The sequence below is a fragment of the Taudactylus pleione genome, unplaced genomic scaffold (assembly GCF_031769625.1).
Source record: "Taudactylus pleione unplaced genomic scaffold, aTauple2 ptg000189l, whole genome shotgun sequence".
Classification (NCBI taxonomy): Eukaryota; Metazoa; Chordata; class Amphibia; order Anura; family Myobatrachidae; genus Taudactylus; species Taudactylus pleione.
In genome coordinates this window covers 8,917,054-8,940,603 of record NW_028284591.1, presented here as the reverse complement: position 1 = coordinate 8,940,603, position 23,550 = coordinate 8,917,054, and the positions used below count along the sequence as shown (strand labels likewise).

At 48.5% G+C, this 23,550-nt stretch overlaps 1 protein-coding gene across 5 annotated transcripts in view; it reads right to left on the bottom strand.

Annotated features, from left to right (window-relative positions):
* Nucleotides 1–5,295: 5,295 nt before the first annotated feature.
* The window catches only part of ZBTB7C (zinc finger and BTB domain containing 7C), a 392,632-nt gene continuing 374,377 nt past the window's right edge, over nt 5,296–23,550 (bottom strand). For all 5 annotated transcript variants that reach the window (XM_088476546.1, XM_088476545.1, XM_088476547.1 and 2 more), the window contains one exon: nt 5,296–7,680. In XM_088476546.1, the coding sequence (XP_088332672.1) occupies nt 7,062–7,680 (619 nt within the window). In that variant the 3' untranslated portion in view covers nt 5,296–7,061. The remainder of the gene's footprint in view (nt 7,681–23,550) is intronic.

Sequence of the window (23,550 nt, the reverse complement as noted above, 5' to 3'; positions counted from 1 at the left end):
AAGTTTCATGAGTTAATCTTATCTCTTATGGCAAAGAAGGGGCACAGATCCTGCAAGATATCCCTAGAGGACTGGGGCCAATCCTCGCAATATGATTTGAGACAGCCGTTGGCACAGATCATCTGCCAAGGTCTCACGCTGTAGCTCGTCCAGTCCATGAGTATAGTATTTGCACTGACATTACAGCGTGGCAGGCTTTACCTAGGGGCTGCGAGGCTGCAGCCCCCCCAGTAAAATCAGCCCCTTCAGTGAGCCAGCTTCACTGGGACCAAAGGTGGCTTCCCATTGCCAGTCACGGTAAGATAGGCAGCCCCAGGGGGCGGTGTCTCCTCCCCCTGGGACTGCCAGTCCGGGTTGCGATCAGCAGAGAGCGGCTTCCAGTGGAAGCTGCTGCTCTCCCTTTTGGGCAGCCCTACAGGGCGTCTTGGGGCTGCAACCAATGCAGCCCCGAGAAACTGGTGTTATGCACATGCGTGGCGCCACCGCTGCTTATGCGTATGCGCCTTTCCCAGCGCCTGCCAGATTCATTGAGCAGGCACCGGGAACCAGGCCAGCACTGACCCAGCAGCAGCGGTAGCCCCCCTCAGGTAAGAGGGCAGGGGCCACTGCTGGTTACAGCCCTCCCTTTGTGGGCACTCAGTGTGATGTAAGCAGGCCATGGTTATACACAACATGCAGGTAGTATCTTTGTAACTTGAGCATCATTCTTTGTATGCATTATGCAGAGGCTTCTTCAGAATGGTGATGTGTGGATGATTGTCCATCTCAAGTGCTGTGCATGGTCCAGCATGACAAAAATTACGGGCATGGCTCGCAATTAGGGCTTTGCCTGTGAGGCCACTCCCCTTTAAGCAATGCCACGCCCCGATCTACACTTCTCAAATATTGGGAGGTATGGACAAATGAAGCTCCACAACATCTTTAAGGTAGTGTCTGGATGAGATCTGATACAGTTGAAAAAGCTGCTTTCACAAGCATCTGATTTGCCGTGACATCACTTGTCCCATCCCTTTGCCGTGACATCACTTGTCCCATCCCTTTGCAGTGACATCACTTGTCCCATCCCATTGCAGTGACATCACTTGTCCCATCCCTGTGCAAGCCTGAATCCCCCAATACACAAAAGCAAGTCTTCCCAGTTTTCAGTCACTATCTGCTGATGTCACAACTGGGCGGGAATTTACATGCGCCTGCCTAGTTGAGCTGTCAATCACCACCGGGCCTGCAGCATGTGTACGGGCGGTCAGATGACATACATACAGCTAGATGAGCAGATATATCTGCAGCACAGCCAACGCGATATGTCTGTGAACGACGTCGTTCACAGACGTATTGCTGGTACGCACTGGCCGACACGCACACGATATGTCGGACAGTGTGTACCCAGCATTATGTCCTTCCTAACATGGCAGCACCATGGACAATTTTAGTGCAAACATTCCAGCTATGTCATGAATGTTATTCATCTCAGTATCGCAATAATTATTTATTAACAGTTTCATATATAGTGCAGCATATTCCACTGTGCTTTACAATTGGAAACAATATTAACAGAACAAAACTGGGTAGTAACAGACAGACATAAAGGTAAGAGGGCCCTGCTCGCAAGCTTACAATCTATAGGTAAATAGGTATCGATACACAAGGATAGGTGTTACATATTGCATATTGGGCCAGCCAGATTGCAGAGGTTCTTGGTGAGCTGTATGATGCAGGCACACAGGAATGTTGGCCTAGGATTGGGAGGATGTCAATGTGAAGAAGAGAAAATATGTGATGTTATGTGTGGACTGTAAGAAGGGATGTAATTAGTTAGGGAAGCTATGAAGGTTATGTGGGCGGTTCTGGAATCTGATAGGCTTGTCTGATGAGGTGAGTTTTAACTGAATGCTTGAAGGTTTGGAGACTAGAGGAAAGTCTTATTGCGTGTGGGAGGGCATTCCGCAGGGTGGGTGCAGCCCGAAAAAAGTCCACTAACCGTGAATGGAAACAAGTAATGTGTGTGGATGAGAGACGCAGATCTTGTGCAGAGCGGAGATGTCGGGTTGGGAGATATTTTGAGATGAGTGAAGAGATGTGTAAGTGAAAGTATTTTATATTGAATATGGTAGAAAACCGTCAACCAATGGAGGGATTGACAGAGCGGAGCAGCAGACAATGAACGTTTGGCGAGGAAGATAAGCCTTGCAGCTGCATTCATAATTGATTGTAGCGGCAGGAGTCTGTTTTTGGGAAGACCAGTAAGGAGACTATTGCAATAGTGAATGCAGGAAATAATAAGTGCATGGATTAGAGTTTTTGCAGTGTCTGGTGTAAGATATGGTCGAATTTTGGATACGTTTTTTAGATGTAACATGATTTTGAGACAGATTGAATGTGGGAACAAAGGACAGTTCAGAGTCAAAAATGACACCTAGGCAGCGAGCTTGTGGAGTGGGGTTGATTGTCGAGTTATCAACAGTGATAGAGAGATCAGGTTGGTAACTACTATTGGCCGGTGGAAATATAATTCTGTTTTGGATATGTTAAGTTTGAGGTGGTGAGATGCCATCCAAGATGAAATGGCAGAGAGACATTCAGTGACACGGACCAGCACAGATGGTGACAAATCTGGGGAGAATAGGTGGATTTGAGTATTGTCCACTTACAGATGATACTGAAAACCAAAAGAGCTGATTAGTTTGCCTAGAGAGGTGGTATAGATTGAGAAAAGCAGAGGACCTAAGACTGAGTCTTGTGGTACTCCAATTGATAGAGGTAGCGAAGAGGAGGCAGAATCAGAAAAACGAACAGTGAAAAAGCGATTAGATACGTAGGATGAGAACCAAGAAAAGGGCTGTATCTTGAAGACCTAGGGATTGTAGTGTTTGTATGAGAAGAGAGTGGTCAACAGTGTCAAAGGCAGCAGAGAGATCTAGAAGAATAAGAAGTGAGTGACATAGCAGTGACCAGATCATTCAATAGGACAAAGCCATCAAAATCGCCAATTTGCTCAAAAATATATATGAAATGGTCCCGTACCAGGAACCAGCAATTTCAACCAAAGTGTTCATGTGACCCTGAGGAAGTTTTGGTAACGCCACATAAAGCAACACGATGAAACGTGTTGGTCCTAGGATATTTGGCTGAATTCCTCTATTTTATTCAGATAAGAGCTAATTGTTATTTTAAGACCACCACTGAAATTGCTGGTGCAATGCTGAATGCAGATTCCCGGTTATCGGAAATCTGCCCGAGTGCAGGACCCGTTCTGCGAAGGCGGAGAACAGGGCCCCTACTTTGCGTGTCCGCCCCATTTTCTGGGAGTGGCAAGGCTAGGGGCTACGTCCACAGAAGCAGTTTCCTGGCCATGCAAGCCGGCCAGCCTGTGTAAGCTGAGGCTTGCTCAGCTGGCCAACGGTACGGCGCCGTCCACAATCGTGACGAATGGTCGCAATGGTTATCCCAGCTCTGGGATCACAAATGCAGCAGGGGGGTGTCATACACCTCCGGCTGCATTTGCATATTTGCAAGGACAGATTGGAAAGCTGCCTGCGTGTTCTGTCCTAAGCTGAATCACCCCCTTAGGGCCTAATTCAGAATTGCAAACTATTTCACAGACGCTGTGACTTTGTATGCAGCGGCTCGCAATAATATGCTAATACCAACGAGGCATTAGCAGCATTGTTTTCTGGGCCGCTGCCTGACGCTGCTCTCGCTGCGCTCCCAAATGGCCGGAACAAGCCAATCTCCGGTCTTAACTGTCTGCGTATCATCGTTACTCCTTACCTTGCCTCTAACACATAGTGCTTCCATGGGCCTGTGGGCCTGATTCAGACCTGTTCGCTAAGTTGCAGACGCTTGCTATGGGCGATAGTCGCCCACCTGTGCATGCCTATGCGGCAAAATACACATGTGCGAACCAGTCACTGCGCACGGGAATTGTGCGCTCGTAGTACACAGACTGGATACTACTTTGATTGACAGACGTTTGTGGGTGGTAACAGGGGAAGGTGCTTGTGAACGGGGGAGTAGTGCTGCGAACGCAGGCGTGTCTGGGCGTCACAACGGAGTTTATGGGTGTGCATAATTAGCAAAGATGCGTCATAGTACACGTCACTTGGTTGTATTTTACACTGAAGTGCTCGCAGTGCTGGCGGTAGGGTAGAGTCAACCACAAGCGCTGAGTTTGCTTCCGGTGATCCTCGATGTACCGATGGTTGCATACACTTCCTGGAGATGACGTGCGCTAGTGGGCGTCTTAAGACAGGCTGGTGGGCGTCAACATACACAAAGCGATCGCACGCCAAGACATAGTGGGTGTGCTTATGCCTTGCCATGCGATCGCCTGCCTTGCCGTCACTTAGCCGAATTTGCATATGCTGGGAGCTAGCGTACGCTTCTAGCAAACGGGTCTGAATCAGGTCCAGTGTTCCTTGCTTGCTTGGATCCATATTTTTTGGGAGCCAGGATACTTCGTATTGTGCTGGCTGCCAGGGTCGCAACTAGATTTATACGACCGGTGCAGACGCACAAAGCACAGGGACACTGAGCATGCTCTGTGTCCCACCGCCAGGGTAAAAAAAAAAACCATTGCAGGGCCCTTTGTTGATTGTGGAGAACCGCTGGATCTCCACCACTGATTGCAAAACCATCCCTCGGTAGTTAACCATCAGTTACTGTTAACCATCAATGGTCGATGGACATCCCTAATAAGCTCAAGCGCTAGGTACTGTTCGCAGCCATATTAGAAGTTCCCCATAGCAACCAATCAGCTTCTAAGGTATCATTTATCAAGTACAATCTATAAAATGAAAACTATTATCTGATTGGTTGCTATGATTGACACTTCCGTAGAGATGTGCGGTTCGGTTCTACAGAAATCCGAATCGGACAATTGCAGTTCTGATCTCCTGAGGAGATCCGGGCAGACCAGAGTCGCTGTTCTGATCTTCCCGAAGTTCGGAATTCAGAATTTTAAATCTGAATTTTTGGGTTGCAAAAATTGCATGATTTCAGCTGTTTTTAAAAACTTTTTATAAAAAGAAAAAAGATTCAAAAACAAAACACGGGGGGTCAGCACACATCTCTACTTCTTCATATGACCTTTTAAGAAAATTTGATACACCTCTGTTTATGGGATATGAAGAAACAAGTGGGCGATTAATGCTGACAAATTAGGAATTTGTTTATAGCAATTCAGTAACATGAACCATCTCATAATAACTGTTTTCCATTCAATCACTAACGCAAACTTAATTATTTATAGGTTTTTTTAATTATTATTTTATTTTTTTTACATTAACACAGAAACATTTTTATAAATAGAAAAATAATTTGGAATGACAAATCGTACATCATTTCAAGTTCTGGTACATCATACAATAGTCGCCATCTTTGGATATTTTAGTCATACTCCAAATGTGTGCACAGAAGTCTTACAGAAAGTCACAAGCAGAATATGTACAAAACTGGCCTTAGTATAGAACAGCAAATATCGTATAGCACGTGAGAATGCATTTGTGTCAAGGGGTGAGTTCTGGCAATATATAGAGACCGTCCGAGAGACCCTGGAAAGGAGCGCGGTGTGTTTTTTCCCCCGAGATTAATCATCCACTGGCCACATTGGATCATGTTATTCCCCTCAGCCGGAACACCCAACACATTGGTGTGTCTCAGTCCAATACAGTAAGTTCAGCTCCATTGATAGGGGAAAATAGGAAATGTGTAATCTGCTGTAATATAATATAAATTTACATTTCCAAGTTTAATACAGAGAAAACATATTATTGTTCTCTGCCTGTTGTGTAAATTAGATTTTATTAATTTCTTTAAAAGACATTTAAAATTTATGATCAAAGTCCAATTTAATAAAGACATTTGGAAGGTTTCTGCGTGAAAGCCTATGTTAAAGCTGATAAAATAACGACAATGGATGTAAACAGGATATTAAATCTGATGTACAGCGTTCAGCGGAGCTTAATGGTGCTTTAGTAATCTTTATGATTGGTGTGTGTAGTGCTGATGTATCATACAGAGCTTATATAGGATCAACCTATTATGTCAAGTGCTTGGAAGTGGCCCCTTCCCACTCCCAGAGGGCAGACACGATTTTAAATATTTGTGTCTTTAAAATAAAAAATAAATTACTTCTTTTTTTTTTTTACTTTCCAGAGTGCTTTAAGTACAACCCCAGGTCTTACCAAATTCAAAAGGTAAAGTGTATTAGATTTCTTTAAAAAAATAAAAAGTGTACATGCATAAACAGACCTGTAAGTATCTTTGGAATGATTCTGCGACTGTAAATAACAATTATAGATCTTGTATACAAAAGGAAAATAATCTACAAGTGTCAATGGCATCAAATGTGTTTTCTTGAAGTGGACTCATCAACTATGCACAGAAACGAGGCAGCAATTTTGTGGTCTTCAGGGGCTGATTTCAGTTATATGCTATTGCACAGAAGCTGTGTCTTCCGACACGACTGCTGTGCGAAAATTTGCTAATGCCGCAGGAGGCTTCTTACATAAATAGACTCCTCTGGCCGGCTTATCTAATCTGCTGCTGAGCCCGGAGATGCAGCAGTGTATCATCTGTGAAAACATCGGACATCTGAGTAACCCTCACGTTTCTCAGGATGTCCGGTGTAATCGTGCAGCAGAGGCCAGGAAGTCTGAGCTGGTAGAAGCACACCCTGACTTCGGCACGCCTACAAAACGAGGCCGACGTGCCCCCATTTTGTAAAACAATCATCGACGCAGAACGCCACCGAGCGTCCCCTGAATCATTCTGCGGCTTAGGAAGCCCTGTGACCGTCGTTGTATCCACTGATCCGCACATGCACCGTGCTCATCTTACACATTCGCGGATCAATAACTATCTGAATCAGGCCCTAAGCCACTATTAATGAGTGCAGCCTTTCAATTCATTAGGAACTAGTGACATCATTAGTGCCTCAAGCCTCAGAGACAGCTGTAGTTATGACTGGCTTGCAGCCTAAAGGGTGATTCAGTCCAAAAGATCTGATTGCTTCCAGTGTGTGCCGATGATGTCTAACGCATGACAGATACTGTAACTTTGCTTTAGGTACTTGCTTTAGAAAGCGGTGCATGGTTCAATGTCATATTCCAAGGATCGCTGCTGAGGAAGAACTGCTGTGGAGAAATATTTTCATTATGTGCCAAAGAAAATGCATACAGTCCCCCGTTTCTGTCCGATTCTAGGCGTGCCCTCTCCAGTAGCTTCAGGTGAGATTCCTCATATTGTGCTTCCAAGTCTTGCAAATTTAGGATGTTTCTTGGCTCTTCAAGTAGTTGCTTTTGACTAGGTCCTGGTAGACAAATGGCCCCAGGCAGCACGTGGTTGCTGTTGTTCTCTAGGCTCGGTGGAATCATGGCAAAGCTCTCATCTTCTGGGTGGTTGTTGTGTGTAAACAATAGACTGGAGGTTCTCCAGGCTGCCGGCTTCCTGCCTCTCCTGGGTCTGGACATCCGGCAGCTTTGCCTCTTGATGTGGCGGTGGAGGTGGTCGGACCTGGTGAAGCTCTTGTAGCAGAACTCGCACTGGTAGGGCCGAATCCCTGTGTGGATTCGCATGTGGTTCTTCAGATCATAGTTGTGGACAAATTTGGCGTTGCAGTGGATGCACAGGTACGGTCGCTCACCTGTATGTTTCCGCATGTGAATCTTCAGTTTGTCCTGCCTGAAAAAGAAAATAAGATATTGAAGCTTAAACGTATCTCATTGCGGGATAGACACTCTCCATGTCCCGTCATTCCCATCATTGCTGTATATAAAGGTAAAAACCAAACAAGCCACGGCTACACCAGCTACTTTATTACATCTCAAAGTGCAATCGGTTGGCATAGATGATCTCTCTGGGGTAAGCCGCACGGTCGGTACAATTTAGTTACACACATCTATAAAGCTAAGGGCACAAGGAATTATAACATACCAGCATCAGTACCCATGTCTGGTGGGAAGGCGATTTCCTGGGTTTCAGGTCCGCACCAACGACTCAGGCACTTGCCAGTAGTTTTGGTAATAAGCTTTAGTGGGTTAGTCTAGGAAGGGCTGGCCTGAGCAGTTATTTTTGTCTTGGGCACCTAAAATTTAAAACGTTGCCTCATCACAATCAGGGCTTTAACTAGGGGTGTGCAAGTGGTTCCAGGCACAGAAAGCAGGGCTCTGTGAGTGGTACCATCATTGCCCCACGCTTTTGAGCCCTGTTATGGTACTAATCACAATACATGCCGCCATATGCCCTTACCCTAAGTCCTGTCACAGTGCCAAGAAGAGGTCAAGAATCTGACCGGTGTGTAACCATTTTGAAATTCTGAGCTCCTACTACTGTACTTGGTCTGCACAATAATTGATGGAGCTCTCTGTGGTTGAAGAAAAATTATATGGCTTGGGATGGTGTGGTTTGTTTGCCAGGGTTGCTTATCAGTCTCCTGCTGGGTATATTGCACACCAGACTTGTGTAATCTGAGGTTCTCCATCTATTATCGAACTAAGCCTCAGCATGGTGTGGGACTCCTGGTTCTACAACAGAGCAGAGACCTGCTCTACATAGATAGTAGACGTCTTACCGTGAGAGTAATTGAATAGCTCTGGGCGCTTAACCTGGGAGCTGGCATCCTCGCGATGCAATTTGAATCACCCCCATAGAGTTATAGAAACTAGAAAATTGGGGACAGTTGGCCACTACCACAGCAAGCTCTTCTTCCAGTGACAAATGTATGGTCAAAGATAGTTGTTCTTTTGATCATATGGTGTCATGGGGTAAATTTACTTAAATGCGGGTTTTTAAATGTGGATATGTTGCCCATAGCAACCAATCAGATTCTAGCTATTAGCTTCTCTAGAAGATGCTAGATAAATGTTAAGTAGAATCTGATTGGTTGCTATGGGCAACATCTCCACTTCTAAAAACCTGCCTATAAGTAAATATACCCCATAAAGTCTCAGTTTAGGTGGGTCAGTCCAACAAAGGGAGTGACTTTTTGATTTAGGCAGAGCCAGACTGACAACAGGATGATCGGGGCGGGCGCCCAGGGACCCCCACACACTAGGGTGTGGGGGGGAGATACACACATAGGACTCTGTGGCATAATGTAAATGAGGGTTGTGTTCAGTGTCGGACTGGAGCATGAGGGGCGCACCGGGATAATCAGTGGTAAGGCCCCATGCTTAAGGGGAGTGGTTATCCACCAGAGGGGGTGTGGCCTGCCAGCACATACAGTTGGCTAACCATTAGGCAAATCTTGGTGTAGATTCTATAGAAGTGAACCAAGCCCCCTTGTTAATCAGGTGGTCCTGCTCCACCAGGTAACTGACTGTCTAATAGTGTAACAATTTATAATTTGGGGTCTGAAACCTGACACCTAGCGGAGGGGGTGGGCCCACTGGCAGTGGGGCCCACCGGGGATTTCCCCTGTACCCCTGTGGGCCAGTCCAACCCTGGTTCTGTTTTATACATTATACTTTTTAATTTCTATATCTTATTGACAATTTATTGATAGGGGCCCCCACAAGTTACTTGACCTGGTGACCCCACAAACCTTAATTTGGCCCTGGTTTTACAGATACGTTTGTAGCACAGGAACGTATAGTCTTTTTTTATCAGAGGCCCGAGTGGGAAGATTGCACTAATTGGAAGTGACAACCGTAAAACGTTACTTGCTTACCAATGTAATATATGTGGGATGTACAAGAAAATAGGGACTCCTTTGCAATCAGTTGTAGAACGAGGCAAATATCTTGCAATGCAGTTTTGATTTTTTTTCCTCATCTCTATTTAAAAGGTTTTTGTGTATAATAAATGGGGACAGTTCTGAAAGTAAAACATGAAGCATTTGAAGCGTATGCTAAATGTGGGCCTCAAGCTGGGACGATTTCATCACGATTTGGCGTATCGTCACAACAAATCGTGTATATCGGCTAGTGTGTACGCACTATTGCGCGTTCCCGCTGGTCGTATGCGACGTCTTCCGATCGCCTATGCTGCACGGACCGGAAGATATCGCATGCGATATGGTGCCAATCGTGCATGGTGTACGGCCAACCGGACGATCTGTCATTCCAATTTTGATGTCCACTGTACAGGCCATTATTCTAATTTCCAGGGGATCCTATGGACGGTTGCTCTAGTGTGTATGGTAGCAACGATAAATCGTATACGATCTGACGATATAATATATCGTTAGATCGTATGCGATATTTGGCAGTTTGAACGCTCAATATCGTATGTTCTGCCCTCAAGGAAAATTGGATAGTCGTTCAGGTGTGTAGCCGGCCTCAGAAGGAAATGTATTGTCACAATCATCGATTTTTGGCTGTTTTTCTTTTTGTTTCAGGATTAAAAGCAGCACATTTTTTTATTTATTTTTTTAAAAAGGCAAAATTCTGCATTTCGTATTGGAAAACATATATTTACCAACCCAAAACACTGTGTTTTACCTTTTTAAAAAAATAAATAAAAAAAATACTGCTGCAAAAATGTCAGAAAACCTGAAAATCGCTCTTCGTTGCATTTCCCCATCAGCTGCTTTTATATTTCAAGTACAGTATAAAGTGAGATATAGTGACGATTTTGTTTATACAGTGCTCAGGGCCTGATTCAGACCCGCTCGCGAACGCATTGCACTTGCAAGCGGATCGATGTTTGGACCCTGCGCATGCGCCACCTCCGGCGTACGCATGCGCTAGCCCCAGCGGGCGACGGCAGCTCTCTCGCTCCGGGGCTCACTACAAGACGGGGTGGCTGTCGATGCTGATTGACAGCTCGCCCCATTTTGTAGGCGGGGAGGGGGGGTGGCTGCACAAATGCAGGTGTTCCCTTTGGACACTTGTGATGTCAGGAGTGGACTTCCTGCTCTATGAGAGCAGGAAGTCCACTCGGGCTTGCGGGAGCCGAGACCCTCCGAAGGGTCTCGCCGCAAGCCCGGTGTTCCCGATATTCGTGACCATCGCCAGGCCGCCCGCACAAGCTGTGGGTGGTCACACACAGCTGTGCGAGTGGCCTGGAGGCCGGGAAAAAAAAAAAAGTACGCCCTGATTCAGAGCGAGCGCACGCGAATAGCGTGCGCCTCTGAGTCAGGCCCTCAGTCTCGTTGATGACGCTATATTGGGGTTTGAAGCCTGAATCTGACTAGAGTGAGCAAATAATGACGTATATAATAAATGCATTAGCCGTCGGCTGCTTAATCTTGTTATTGCATCTTAGACATTAGCTCCCCTCCTGGCACTGTTCTGTGACACAGAAGGGAAGAAAGCTGATTATCTTATCTGTCTATGGTGTGCAATATAGGGGCAACCACAACACAAACTACAGATGATAATGGATTAGATTTTTTTTTCTCTCTGTACAATTCAACATCCGTGACATGTTTGAAAAATAACATTATAGAGGATTGTGGGGGAGATGTATTAAGTCTTCTAAAACGGAGACCAATGTAGGTGTTGCTGGTAGCAACCATCAGATCCTGTCTATCATTTTCTAGGATGCAATGGAAAAATGATAGACAGAATCTGATTGGTAGCTACCAGCAACACCACCACTTTTCATTTTAGATGCACTAAGCCTTGTAGTGAGATAAAGTACCAACCAATCAGCTCCTAACTGTCATGTTGCAGGCTGTGTTTACAAAATGACAGGAGCTGATTGGTTGGTACTTTATCTCTCTGCAAACTTTCGTACAGCTCCCCCTTAGAATCTTTAGTAAATCTTGGAAACCAATACAACTGTTTCCGACTATACTGCTGATACTGATAGTGTAGTTGCTCAGGTATGTATTATGTTATATGTGCCTGTTTATGTGAGTATCCTCCCATCTATGTGAGTGTCCGCATGTGTCTGATTTGTCATCATTAGAATCGGCACCCTATGCCCGTTGCAAAAGAACCCACAGAAAAACACCTGGGCACCTCAAGCAAGCACAGAACTCGGGCTACACGCCCACAGCTCTCCCACAAGACGCAGCTCTGTCGTGGTTACGAATAGTCGCCACCCACTAATTTCACGTCAAGCTCCATTCGCTTTAAAAAAAAACAGCAGATATATACAAATGGGATCATTAGTATCATTTCCCTGCATTGGGTATAAGGCACAGTGGGCCTGATTCAGACCCACTCGCGAGCGGTTGTCCGCTCGCAAGTGGGTCGATGGTCTGCACTGCGCATGCGCACGACGGAGGGAGCTCCGTCGTGCGCATGCGCGAGACGCGACGAGCGAAGGACTTTCCCTCGCTCGTAGTGTCTGATCAAAGGGGGCGTGCTGTCGATGTTGATTGACAGCACGCCCCCTTTGGTGGGCGTGCCTCCCAGACGGAGGTGTTCCCAAGGGAACGCCTACCGTCAGAAGCCGGCCCCACTGACATCACTAGTGATGTCAGTGGGAGTGATTTTGGCTCTGATAGAGCCAAAATCACTCCGGGCCTTGCGGTTGAGAAACTCAACCGCAGGCTTCTGCACGCAGTGGCGATGGTCGCGATGGTCAAGACCATCGCGACCATCATCCTGCATGCTCGTATATGCTGTGGGTGATGACGCTCCATATTTATGGAGGTGGGCCCTGATTCAGAGCGAGCGCTCTGGTCAGAGCGTCCAGCTCTGAATCAGGGCCTGTGATCCCTATGGCTACATGCATTTTCTGAAAAAGTATCAGTGAGTTTTCATCAACAACAAGTTTATCTTACTAACTGCTTTGGGGCTCATTTACATTTGGATGTAATTCCAGTTTATGACACGCCCCTCAGATGTAGCAGTACACGCCCATCACATGTATGACACGCCCCTCAGCTGTAGCAGTACACGCCCACTTTACAGCCACGCTCATATGTGCTGCTTTCACAATCTCCCTGAAATGCTTTTTTCAAAAGTAGACAAGTATGGCTTAGGTGTTATTCAAATGGAGCTTCTTACTACTGCGGACACATCACGCAACGCATGCGCAGACCCTGGGCCTGATTCAGAGCTGAACGCTCTGACCAGAACGCTCGCTCTGAATCAGGGCCGTCCCAGCTAAATTTGGAGCGGCCTCCTGGCCACTCGCATAGCTGTGGGTGACCACCCACAGCTTATGCGAGCGGCCAAAAAGATGACCAAAGACCATCGCGACCATCAGGCTTGCGACGAGACCCTGCGGTAGGGTCTCGCTGCCGCAAGCCCAGGAGTGATTTTGGCTCTATCAGAGCCAAAATCACTCCCACTGACATCATTACTGATGTCAGTGGGGCCGGACTCAGATGGTAGGCGTACCCATGGGAACGCCTCCGTCTGGCAGTCACGCCCCCGGCACGCCCACCAAAGGGGGCGTGCTGTCAATCAACATCGACAGCACGCCCCCTTTGGTGCGAGACCCGGAGCGACGGAGAGCCCGTTGCTATCCGGGTCTCGGGCATGCGCACGACGGAGCTCCCTCCGTCGTGCGCCTGCGCAGTGGGCAACATCGACCCATTTGCGAGCGTCCTTTGCTCGCGAACGGGTCTGAATGACCCCCCCTGTTTGCTGTTACAGACATGCACTGTTGGCTGAAAATCGCACAATGCATCAGTTCCCGCAGATGCGTCCAGCTGGGAATTGGGCCTTCTGATAACACGTTATCGGAACGCTAGGAGTAAAAACTGAAAATAAATATAATGGAGCCACAAGAATATATAACTGATTTACCTATTGTTTGTCTATTAGATATCTCTGTGTCTATGGGGCCTATTTATACGGCCTCCGATGATGAAGTATTGTACTCGCTGCGAGGGATACTTAAGTAACCAACTCGCAGCGTGGGAAACGGGATGCGAAGACAGCAGCTCCGAAAAGCAGCTGACCCCTTAGTATCGCAGCTACAGATGTAGCTCCGTTACTTACCTCCTCCCCGTCGTCCTGGCTACGTATGCGTGACCTCGGGTCACACAGCCGCCACGGAGGTAGTCAGGAGGAGGCGGAGGGATCCGCTCGGATCCCTCTTCCCATCCCCGGAATTCCTTCCCATAGGAAGGAGCCGGGCTACAAGAGCAAGCGCTGTCTGAAGATGGCGCTTGTTCGTGGAAGCAAACTCCGAAAACTTTAAGTTGAAGATCACTTTCCCGCAAAGCGCCCCTCCGCTGAGGCGACCTGTCTGCCCCTCCTGGAGAGTGCAGCCAGGAAGTCAGCTAGTGTGAGCAGCACTCTATGACAAATATCCCAATTCTAATAGGCCAGTACCACTTTGAGGGGATTGCCCCGCCTGCCAGAGCTATGTACTCATTCAGACCCGCTCGCTAGATGCGTTCGCTCGCACCCAGCGTATGCAAATCCGGCACACCCCCAGCAAGGCAGGCGAACGCACGGCAAGGCATAAGCACGCCCACTACGTCTTGGCGTGCGATAACTTTGTGTATGCAGATGCCCACCAGCCTGTCTTAAGACGCCCACTTGCCCACTTCTCCAGGAAGTGTATGTAACCATCAGTTCATCGAGGACCATAGGATGCGATCGCAACGCTTGAGGTTGGCTATACCCTGCTGAAAGCACTGCGATCACTTCAGTGTGAAATACAACCAGGTGACGTGTACTATGACGCTGCCTCTTAATTCTGCGCGCCTCTGAGACAGCGTTGAGACGCTCCGGCACGCCTGCGTTCGCACCTCCACTCCCCCGTTTCTACCGGCCAGCCCCTGTCACCACCCACAAACGGCTCCTTCTGTCACTCACTCTGCTGGGCAGCCCATGCGCAACGAGCGGCCGCTTCCTGATCTCTCGCACTGGTTCGCGCACGCGCATTGTGATGCATACCCATGCGCAGAATGCAAAAATCGTCCAGCTACGAGCGAACACTTCTTAGCGAGCGGGTCTGAATCTGGTCCTATGTCCTGACTGCATGGACACTGCCTCTGTAACTATATCACTCGCCCTGTAGTATTGGCACATGCTGGGCACTCAGTTGGACCGTGGCAACCCTGTGGCACAAGCATTTAATTTTTAGTATGGGTGGAATGGCACAGTGCAGCCTAGAGAGACACACACTGGTTCTTCTTAGGATGCTTTGGTCAGCTCCTTCCAAGCTCCAGCTGCCCGGTGCCCTTGTCATGACTCATGGCATCACGTTGGGGTGGCGGGGCATTGTCCGGCTACAGCCCTGACAGCAGGTATGATTTGGCATCACTGAAATCCTTAAGTTAATAGGTGTGAGATCCTGCATGCTGAGCTTATCACTAGGTCCTTCTTCTGTGTTACCTACTAGACAACACCTCTTATCTCATCACCCACACTGCCATCTAGTCATAATATCACCCACACCGCCATCTAGTCATAATATCACCCCTGCTAACAGCTCAGGGAACAAGCTGGTAGGAGGTACAGTCACAAATGCACATGTAAAAGGACCCGTCACATGAGAGGGATTATTATATGTTACATGGTACAAGAGCTGTGTATCAGGGGAAGCGGCATGATTTACCGCTGGGCACCGGTCCTGCGGTTGGAATCCCGACAGCAGCTGCCCGACTTGAGTGAAAATCCCGATCGTCCCTAAGGTAAGTATTGACTAACCTAATTCCCTCCCCTAACCCTCCCTTAGGGGTGCCTAACCCTAACCTTCCCCCCAGTGCCTAACCCTAATCCCCCCTCTAAGTGCCTAAACCTAACCCCCCATTCCCCGCCGCCTAAACCTAAGTCCCCCGGGGGGGTGCCTAACCCTAAATCCCCCTGGGGGGTGCCTAACCCTAATCCTCCCTCCCCCTAGCCTAACCCTAACCTCCCGGGCGGGTGCCTAACCCTAAATCCCCGTCGGGGGTGCCAAACCCTAACCCTACCTCACCCTAGCCTAACCCTAACCTCCCAGGGGGGGTGCCTATCCCTAAGTCCCCCCCGGGAACACTAAACCTAACACTCCCCCCCAACCCTTTGGCTGTCCGCGCTCGGTGCCCGGCGTCCCTTCGATCGGGATGCCAGGCACCGGTCTCCCGGCATCTGTAAAATGACAGTCTGTCATTTTACCCTTGCCGGGATTAAGCCGGCTGTTGGGATTAGGTCCACCGGCTTCCCGGCTGCATACCGTATCAGGGACCTCTGAAGAAAAACAATGAAGATGAATTTCAAAGATATACTTTAAAAAAATATACTGGCTCCCGATAATCTAATTTACGAATAGATCTTTATGAAACCATATTCCCGAAAAATAATTCCTGGTTAGATTCATACCATACTTGCCAACGCGCACACTGCAGTGCCTATTGGTGCTCGCCCCGTCTGCGACTTTACGCAATTGCTGCTACAAACCCCTCCCAATGCGTTCGGTAATGTGCAAAGACTGAGACGCCCACTTTTAGCTCACGTGCACGCTGTAATATCGATTGGTGCGTCCTTATGCTCCACCATTGGTCTCGCAATGGAAAAAAAAATCGATGTATTTATTTATTTTCTAATGCCGGGCACATACCAAACGGTAAAGTTCTCGGCAAAGACTTTCCAAATGTTCGGCGACATCTTTCTTACTCGCGCAGTAAAGTGCGTGCGCTGTTTTTACCTTTTTAATTACCTCTCATGACGTCACACAATGATCCAACCAGTGCATTATGGGAGAAAGCAGGAACAGATCATTCTCTTCCTTGCTTGTCTGACCGGACTGCCGGGTGGTAAGTGCAGAAAGCGCCATCTTCCGATGGGGTCATTTGTTTATAAAGGTTTCACCTTGCAAAACTATTGTGTCTTCTATAAGTTGCTTGAGTACCCAGACCCATTGTAACCTATGGTACTTCCACTATGCGCAAAGCGACACAGCGGAGATCTGACGGTGCGCGCCTGCTATTTATCAATAGTAAGGACCTTCTCTCCTGGTAAAACACACAGGAGAAAAGGGTCATTATATTTATAAATAGAGCTTTTTATGAGTTAAATGAACCAGGAGAGAGTGGGGACAGTGGGGCTGTCTGTATTACATGTGTCACTTTATTATATGTTACTGTTACTGGGAGATACACTAAGCATTGTAGAGTGATAAAGTACTAACCAATTAGCTCCTGTCAGTTTCAGTGTTTGAAAAATTAGTTAGGAGCTGATTGATTGGTACCTTATCACTCTCCACGTCATCCCTTCAAGGCTTAGTGCGTCTCCCCCATTATCTTTTATTTATAGCTGTGCAAAAGTAACAACGTGAGAAGCATCTGCGCTTTTGTACATTCATAAATGAGCGTTAATGAAAGCAAACATCTAATTAGCTCAGGGACGGCCAACCAATCAGAGGCAAAGAGCCAAAAACTATCTGTAGTCAAGATAAAGAGCCGATAGTAGTGCCCCTTATGTAGTGTCCCTCGTAGTAGTGCCTCCTTATGTAGTGCCCCCTGTAGTAGTGCCGATTATGCAGTGCCCCCTGTAGTAGTGCCCCTTATGCAGTGCCCCCTGTAGTAGTGCCCCTTATGCAGTGCCCCCTGTAGTAGTGCCCCTTATGCAGTGCCCCCTGTAGTAGTGCCCCTTATGCAGTGCCCCCTGTAGTAGTGCCCCTTATGCAGCGCCCCCTGTAGTAGTGCCCATTATGCAGTGCCCCCTGTAGTAGTGCCCCTTATGCAGTACCCCCTGTAGTAGTGCCCATTATGCAGTGCCCCCCTGTAGTAGTGCCCCTTATGCAGTGCCCCCTGTAGTAGTGCCCATTATGCAATGCCCCCTGTAGTAGTGCCCCCTGTAGAAGTGACCATTATGCAATGCCCCCTGCATTCGTGCCCCTTATGCAGTGCCCCCTGTAGTAATGCCCATTATGCAGTGCCACCTGTAGTAGTGCCCCCTGTAGTAGTGCCCATTATGCAGTGCCCCCTGTAGTAGTTCCCATTATGCAGTGCTCCCTGTAGTAGTGCTTATTATGCAGTGCCCCCTGTAGTAGTGCCCATTATGCAGTGCTCCCTGTAGTAGTGCTTATTATGCAGTGCCCCCTGTAGTAGTGCTTATTATGCAGTGCCCCCTGTAGTAGTGCCCATTATGCAGTGCTCCCTGTAGTAGTGCTAATTATGCAGTGCCCCCTGTAGTAGTGCCCATTATGCAGTGCCCCCTGTAGTAGTGCCCCCTGTAGTAGTGCTTATTATGCAGTGCCCCCTGTAGTAGTTCCCATTATGCAGTGCCCCCTGTAGTAGTGCCCCCTGTAGTAGTGCTTATTATGCAGTGCCCCCTGTAGTAGTGCTTATTATGCAATGCTCCCTGTAGTTGTGCCCCATATGCAGTGCCCCCTGTACTTACCTCATCGCATCGCCGGCTCCACGCTGTCAGGGCTCCTGCTGCAGCTGACTGGATCTAACTAGATCAAGTGGGCGCGCAGTCTCCTCACTTCGCAGGTGACGCCATGACGTCACCCGCACACTGCATCACTGGGAACGCTGGCCTCTGAAGGGATCAGAGTGTTACAAGTCCAGTCCAGGACTTGCACATGGCTCAAGATTCTCCTGCTCCTCTCCCCACCGGATTTGCTCCCAGGAGATCAGGATGGCTGAGACCTGGGCTGGGTTCCCACCAGGTCACCTATTTTTACACACTGGAGTCTAGCTGCCATGCCGGCTATAGCGTTTATTTCACAGCGCTCGGCTCAGCTGCATGGTCAGCTATTTTCTTCCAGCAGCCACTCTCCCACAGCCTGCATACCCGACTTCTTAGCCACTCCAGCAGCCGCTCTCCCACAACCTGCATACCCGGCTTCTTAGCCACTCCACCAGCCGCTCTCCCATAGCCTGCATACCCGGCTTCTTAGCCACTCCAGCATCCGCTCTCCCACAGCCTGCATACCGGCTTCTTAGCCACTCCAGCAGCCGCTCTCCCATAGCCTGCATACCCGGCTTCTTAGCCACTCCAGCATCCGCTCTCCCACAGCCTGCATACCCGGCTTCTTAGCCACTCCACCAGCCGCTCTCCCATAGCCTGCATACCCGGCTTCTTAGCCACTCCAGCAGCCGCTCTCCCACAGCCTGCATACCCGGCTTCTTAGCCACTCCAGCAGCCGCTCTCCCACAGCCTGCATACCCGGCTTCTTAGCCACTCCAGCAGCCGCTCTCCCACAGGCTGCATACCCGGCTTCTTAGCCACTCCAGCAGCCGTTCTCCCACAGCATGCATACCCGGCTTCTTAGCCACTCCAGCAGCCGCTCTCCCACAGGCTGCATACCCGGCTTCTTAGCCACTCCAGCAGCCGTTCTCCCACAGCCTGCATACCCGGCTTCTTAGCCACTCCAGCAGCCGCTCTCCCACAGCCTGCATACCCGGCTTCTTAGCCACTCCAGCAGCCGCTCTCCCACAGCCTGCATACCCGGCTTCTTAGTCACTCCAGCAGCCGCTCTCCCACAGCCTGCATACCCGGCTTCTTAGCCACTCCAGCAGCCGCTCTCCCACAGCCTGCATACCCGGCTTCTTAGCCACTCCAGCAGCCGCTCTCCCACAGCCTGCATACCCGGCTTCTTAGCTACTCCAGCAGCCGCTCTCCCACAGCCTGCATACCCGGCTTCTTAGCCACTCCAGCAGCCGCTCTCCCATAGCCTGCATACCCGGCTTCTTAGCCACTCCAGCAGCCGCTCTCCCACAGCCTGCATACCTGGCTTCTTAGCCACTCCAGCAGCCGTTCTCCCACAGCCTGCACTTCGTCCTCAAGCCACACCATCGGACTCAAGCTGCATCATCGGGCATTTGCCTCAACATCGGCCTCAGGCATAACATCGGGCTCTAGCCACAACATCGGCCTCAAGCTGCAATATCGGCCTCGGTAACAACACCGGCCTCAGGCCATAACATCGGGCTCTAGCCACAACTTCGGCCTCAAGACGCAACATTGGCCGCAAGTCGCTACCTCTGCCTCAGCTGTTCCACCCAGCCACTCAGCCAAATCCTCGGCACCAGCTTAATCTTCACCAGTTGGCCAACTGCTACAGCCATCAGGCGCAAACGCCTCCATTAGTGTCCGCTTACCATCGATAAGACTTTTCCTTCCACCTTGCCTGCACCACTCTTCCACAGGGATTCTTGGGTGTCGGATCCCTGACATAGAGGCTTCTTTAGCCGCTGATCGCCTCAGTGGCCAGCGTTCACAGTTGCAGTGGGGGTCTGCGGGGGCCATAGTACTGCCGAGCCGCATCACAACAACGAAAGATGCGGCTTGAGAGCCGCGGGTTGGCCACCGCTGGATTAGTTATTACTGCACCTGTGAACTTTGGGCCTGATTCAGAGCCAGACGCTCTGACACAGCGCTCGCTCTGAATCAGGGCCGGCCCTCTGGTTTATCAGAACGGTCTCCTGGCCGCTCGCATAGCTGTGGGTGACCACCCACAGCTATAGCGAGCGGCCATAATGATGGTCGCGATGGTCAAGACTGACATCACGGACAGCCACGCCCCAGCCCGCCCCCCAAACGGGGCGTGCTGTCACTCAACATCGACAGCACGCCCCCTTTGGTACGAGACCCGGAGCGACGGTTTGCCCATCGCTATCCGTGTCTCCCTTATGCGCACGACGGAGCTGGCTCCGTCGTGTGCATGCGCACTGGGCCACCATCGACCCGCTTGCAAGCGCATAGCGCTTGCGAGCGGGTCTGAGTCAGGCCCTAAGTTAGTAAATCTATCCCAGTATCTGTTAGTACTGTAGATACATTGATGTTCAATCAATATATAAATACCTCAGTTTGCCACTAGATGTCAACAGATCTCTATAATCTACTCACATAACATGTTTGCTATAAGTGAGAGGTCTGCAAGCTGTCAATGTGTTCTCAGAAACAGACCTTCACGTATCTAGATGTTGTTTAAAGATACGGTGCTAAATGCAAGCATTTTTATTATTTTATTATTTATTTTTGGCAAAACTCTCTATCTCTATTTTAATTACCATGTGCTGTGCGGAATAGCTCCTCGTAGTCTTAATTGCACCCTAGGGCTATTTAACTATATGTTAATCACAGCAACCAAGTAGCAATCAGCGATTATCTGTCTACGAAAAGTTAGACAATGAAAGCCAGCTTCTGATCGGTCAGGTGGAAGTGTTTTAATGCACACTTTGGGCCTGATTCAGCGTTACACGCTAGTGCACTGCTGAACGCAGATTCTTGATGTTTGGGAATCTGCGCAGACGCAGGACCCATTCTGCGAGTGTGCAGAATGGGTCCTGCTAACTCGCTTACAGACTGGCAGTGATTGACAGTCTGCTGCTGAGGTTTGTCAGTGGGGAGGGGGCGGCGATGCCCTCAGTTTCCCGAAACGGAGGCGTGATGCCGCTGTTGCAGGGGAGGGAAGTGGCCAGGATCTCCGTCGGCTGACAGAGATTTCCTGGCCTCTTCCTCTAAACTGCGGCGGCTGGCTGCGGGACCGCATGGGTCACTAAAGCCAACCGATGTTACGCAGTTTATCCGCTGCTGTGTTGGACAACGCAACTCGGATAAGTATTGTACAGGGAGTGTAATGCCTCCTGCTGCATTACCATATCTGCAAGAGTTGCAATTGCAAAGCTGCCTGTGTGCATACATCATATCTATAGCCTGCGTGCATACATCATACAGTATCTATAGTCTGCGTGCAAACAACATATATCTATAGCCTGCGTGCATACATCATATATCTATAGCCTGCTTGCATACATCATATCTATAGCCTGCGTGCATAAATCATACAGTATCTATAGCCTGCGTGCATACATCATACAGTATCTATAGCCTGCGTGCATATATCACATCTATAGCCTGAGTGCATACATCATACAGTATCTATAGCCTGCGTGCAAACAACATATATCTATAGCCTGCATGCATACATCATATATCTATAGCCTGCGTGCATACATCATATCTATAGCCTGCGTGCATAAATCATACAGTATCTATAGCCTGCGTGCATACATCATACAGTATCTACAGCCTGCGTGCATATATCACATCTATAGCCTGAGTGCATACATCATACAGTATCTATAGCCTGCGTGCATACATCATACAGTATCTATAGTCTGCGTGCATATTATCATACAGTATCTATAGCCTGCGTGCATATATCACATCTATAGCCTGAGTGCATACATCATACAGTATCTATAGTCTGCGTGCATATTATCATACAGTATCTATAGCCTGCATGCATATATCACATCTATAGCCTGAGTGCATACCTCATACAGTATCTATAGCCTGTGTGCATACATCATACAGTATCTATAGCCTGCGTGCATATATCACATCTATAGCCTGAGTGCATACATCATACAGTATCTATAGCCTGCGTGCAGTTTTGCAATTACCATCCTTGCAGAATCAGGCCCCTTTGTACCTAAATGCAATGTTATATTAGTAGATAAATTAAATAAATCTGCATATGCTACTGCAATTGTGAAATACATTTTTGTATCGGGTTAAACGGGTCCACTTGAATTTGTATTTTTATTTATTTTTTAATATCTGGATGAGCAATTTTTTTTCTCTTTTTTTTGTTTTGAATATATATTTTTTTTTTTAGAAATTTTTGAGAAACAAACATAACAAAATGTAAAATAGCAAGGGAACATAATAACGGTAACAAGCGAATACAGGTATCATCTATTCCTCTTTCTGAACAATAGTAAAAAGATTTAAAGGTGCAGGAACCCTATTTTAATTATATTTATCCAATTTAAATTCACATTTTTTTTTTTTTGAAGAAAAAAATGTGACCGGATAGTGTTTTGCTTATATGAAGGTGTTACTAGACTGCCCTTGTTAGTTTCTCTTTCCCTTCATACCTGTTTCCTGGTCCTCCTGTCTGTATGATACTACTATATCTCATCTTGTATCAGGCCATAGGCAGCTTCTGTGACCTCAGACGACCAATTTGCCCTATGAGGACCCCCTTCCACCTGATCAATAAAATTCTTTCTTCCAATCTCACTACACAATAAATTGGACGACTTGTCATTTTGAGGCGACAAATCGTGTATATCATGCAGTGTGTAGGCCCAGTTGCAGGCTCCCGCAGGTCGGGTGAGATATTGTGTGATCGGCCGCGCCGCACGCCCATTCACACGATATCGCATGCGGGGGGCTGTGTCGTTTAACGAAGGACGGAACGAGTGATCTTTCCATCGTTCATATAACTTCAATCTTGCAAGGTAAATCGGCCTGACCTAACAGCTGCAATGAATTTGGGGAGTCATTCAGACCCGCTCGCAAGCGGAGGACGCTTGCAAGCAGGTCGATGTTCCCCCAATGGAAGTTCCGTCGTGCGCATGCGCGAGGCCCGAATAACAACGGCCAAGCCGTCATTATAGGTCTCGCACTAAAGGGGGGCGTGCTGTCGATGGTGACTGACAGCACGCCCCCTTTAGTGGGCGTGCCGGGGGCGTGGTTGCCAGACGGAGGCGTTCCCATGGGAACGCCTACCGTCTGAGTCCGGCCCCACTGACATCACTAGTGATGTCAGTGGGAGTGATTTTGGCTCTGATAGAGCCAAAATCACTCCAGGGCTTGCGGCAACGAGACCCTACCACAAGGGTCTCGTCGCAAGCCCGATGATCGCGATGGTCTTGACCATCGCGACCATCTTTTTGGCCGCTCGCATATGCTGTGGGTGGTCACCCACAGCTATGCGAGCGGCCAGGAGGCCGCTCCATTTTAAGGT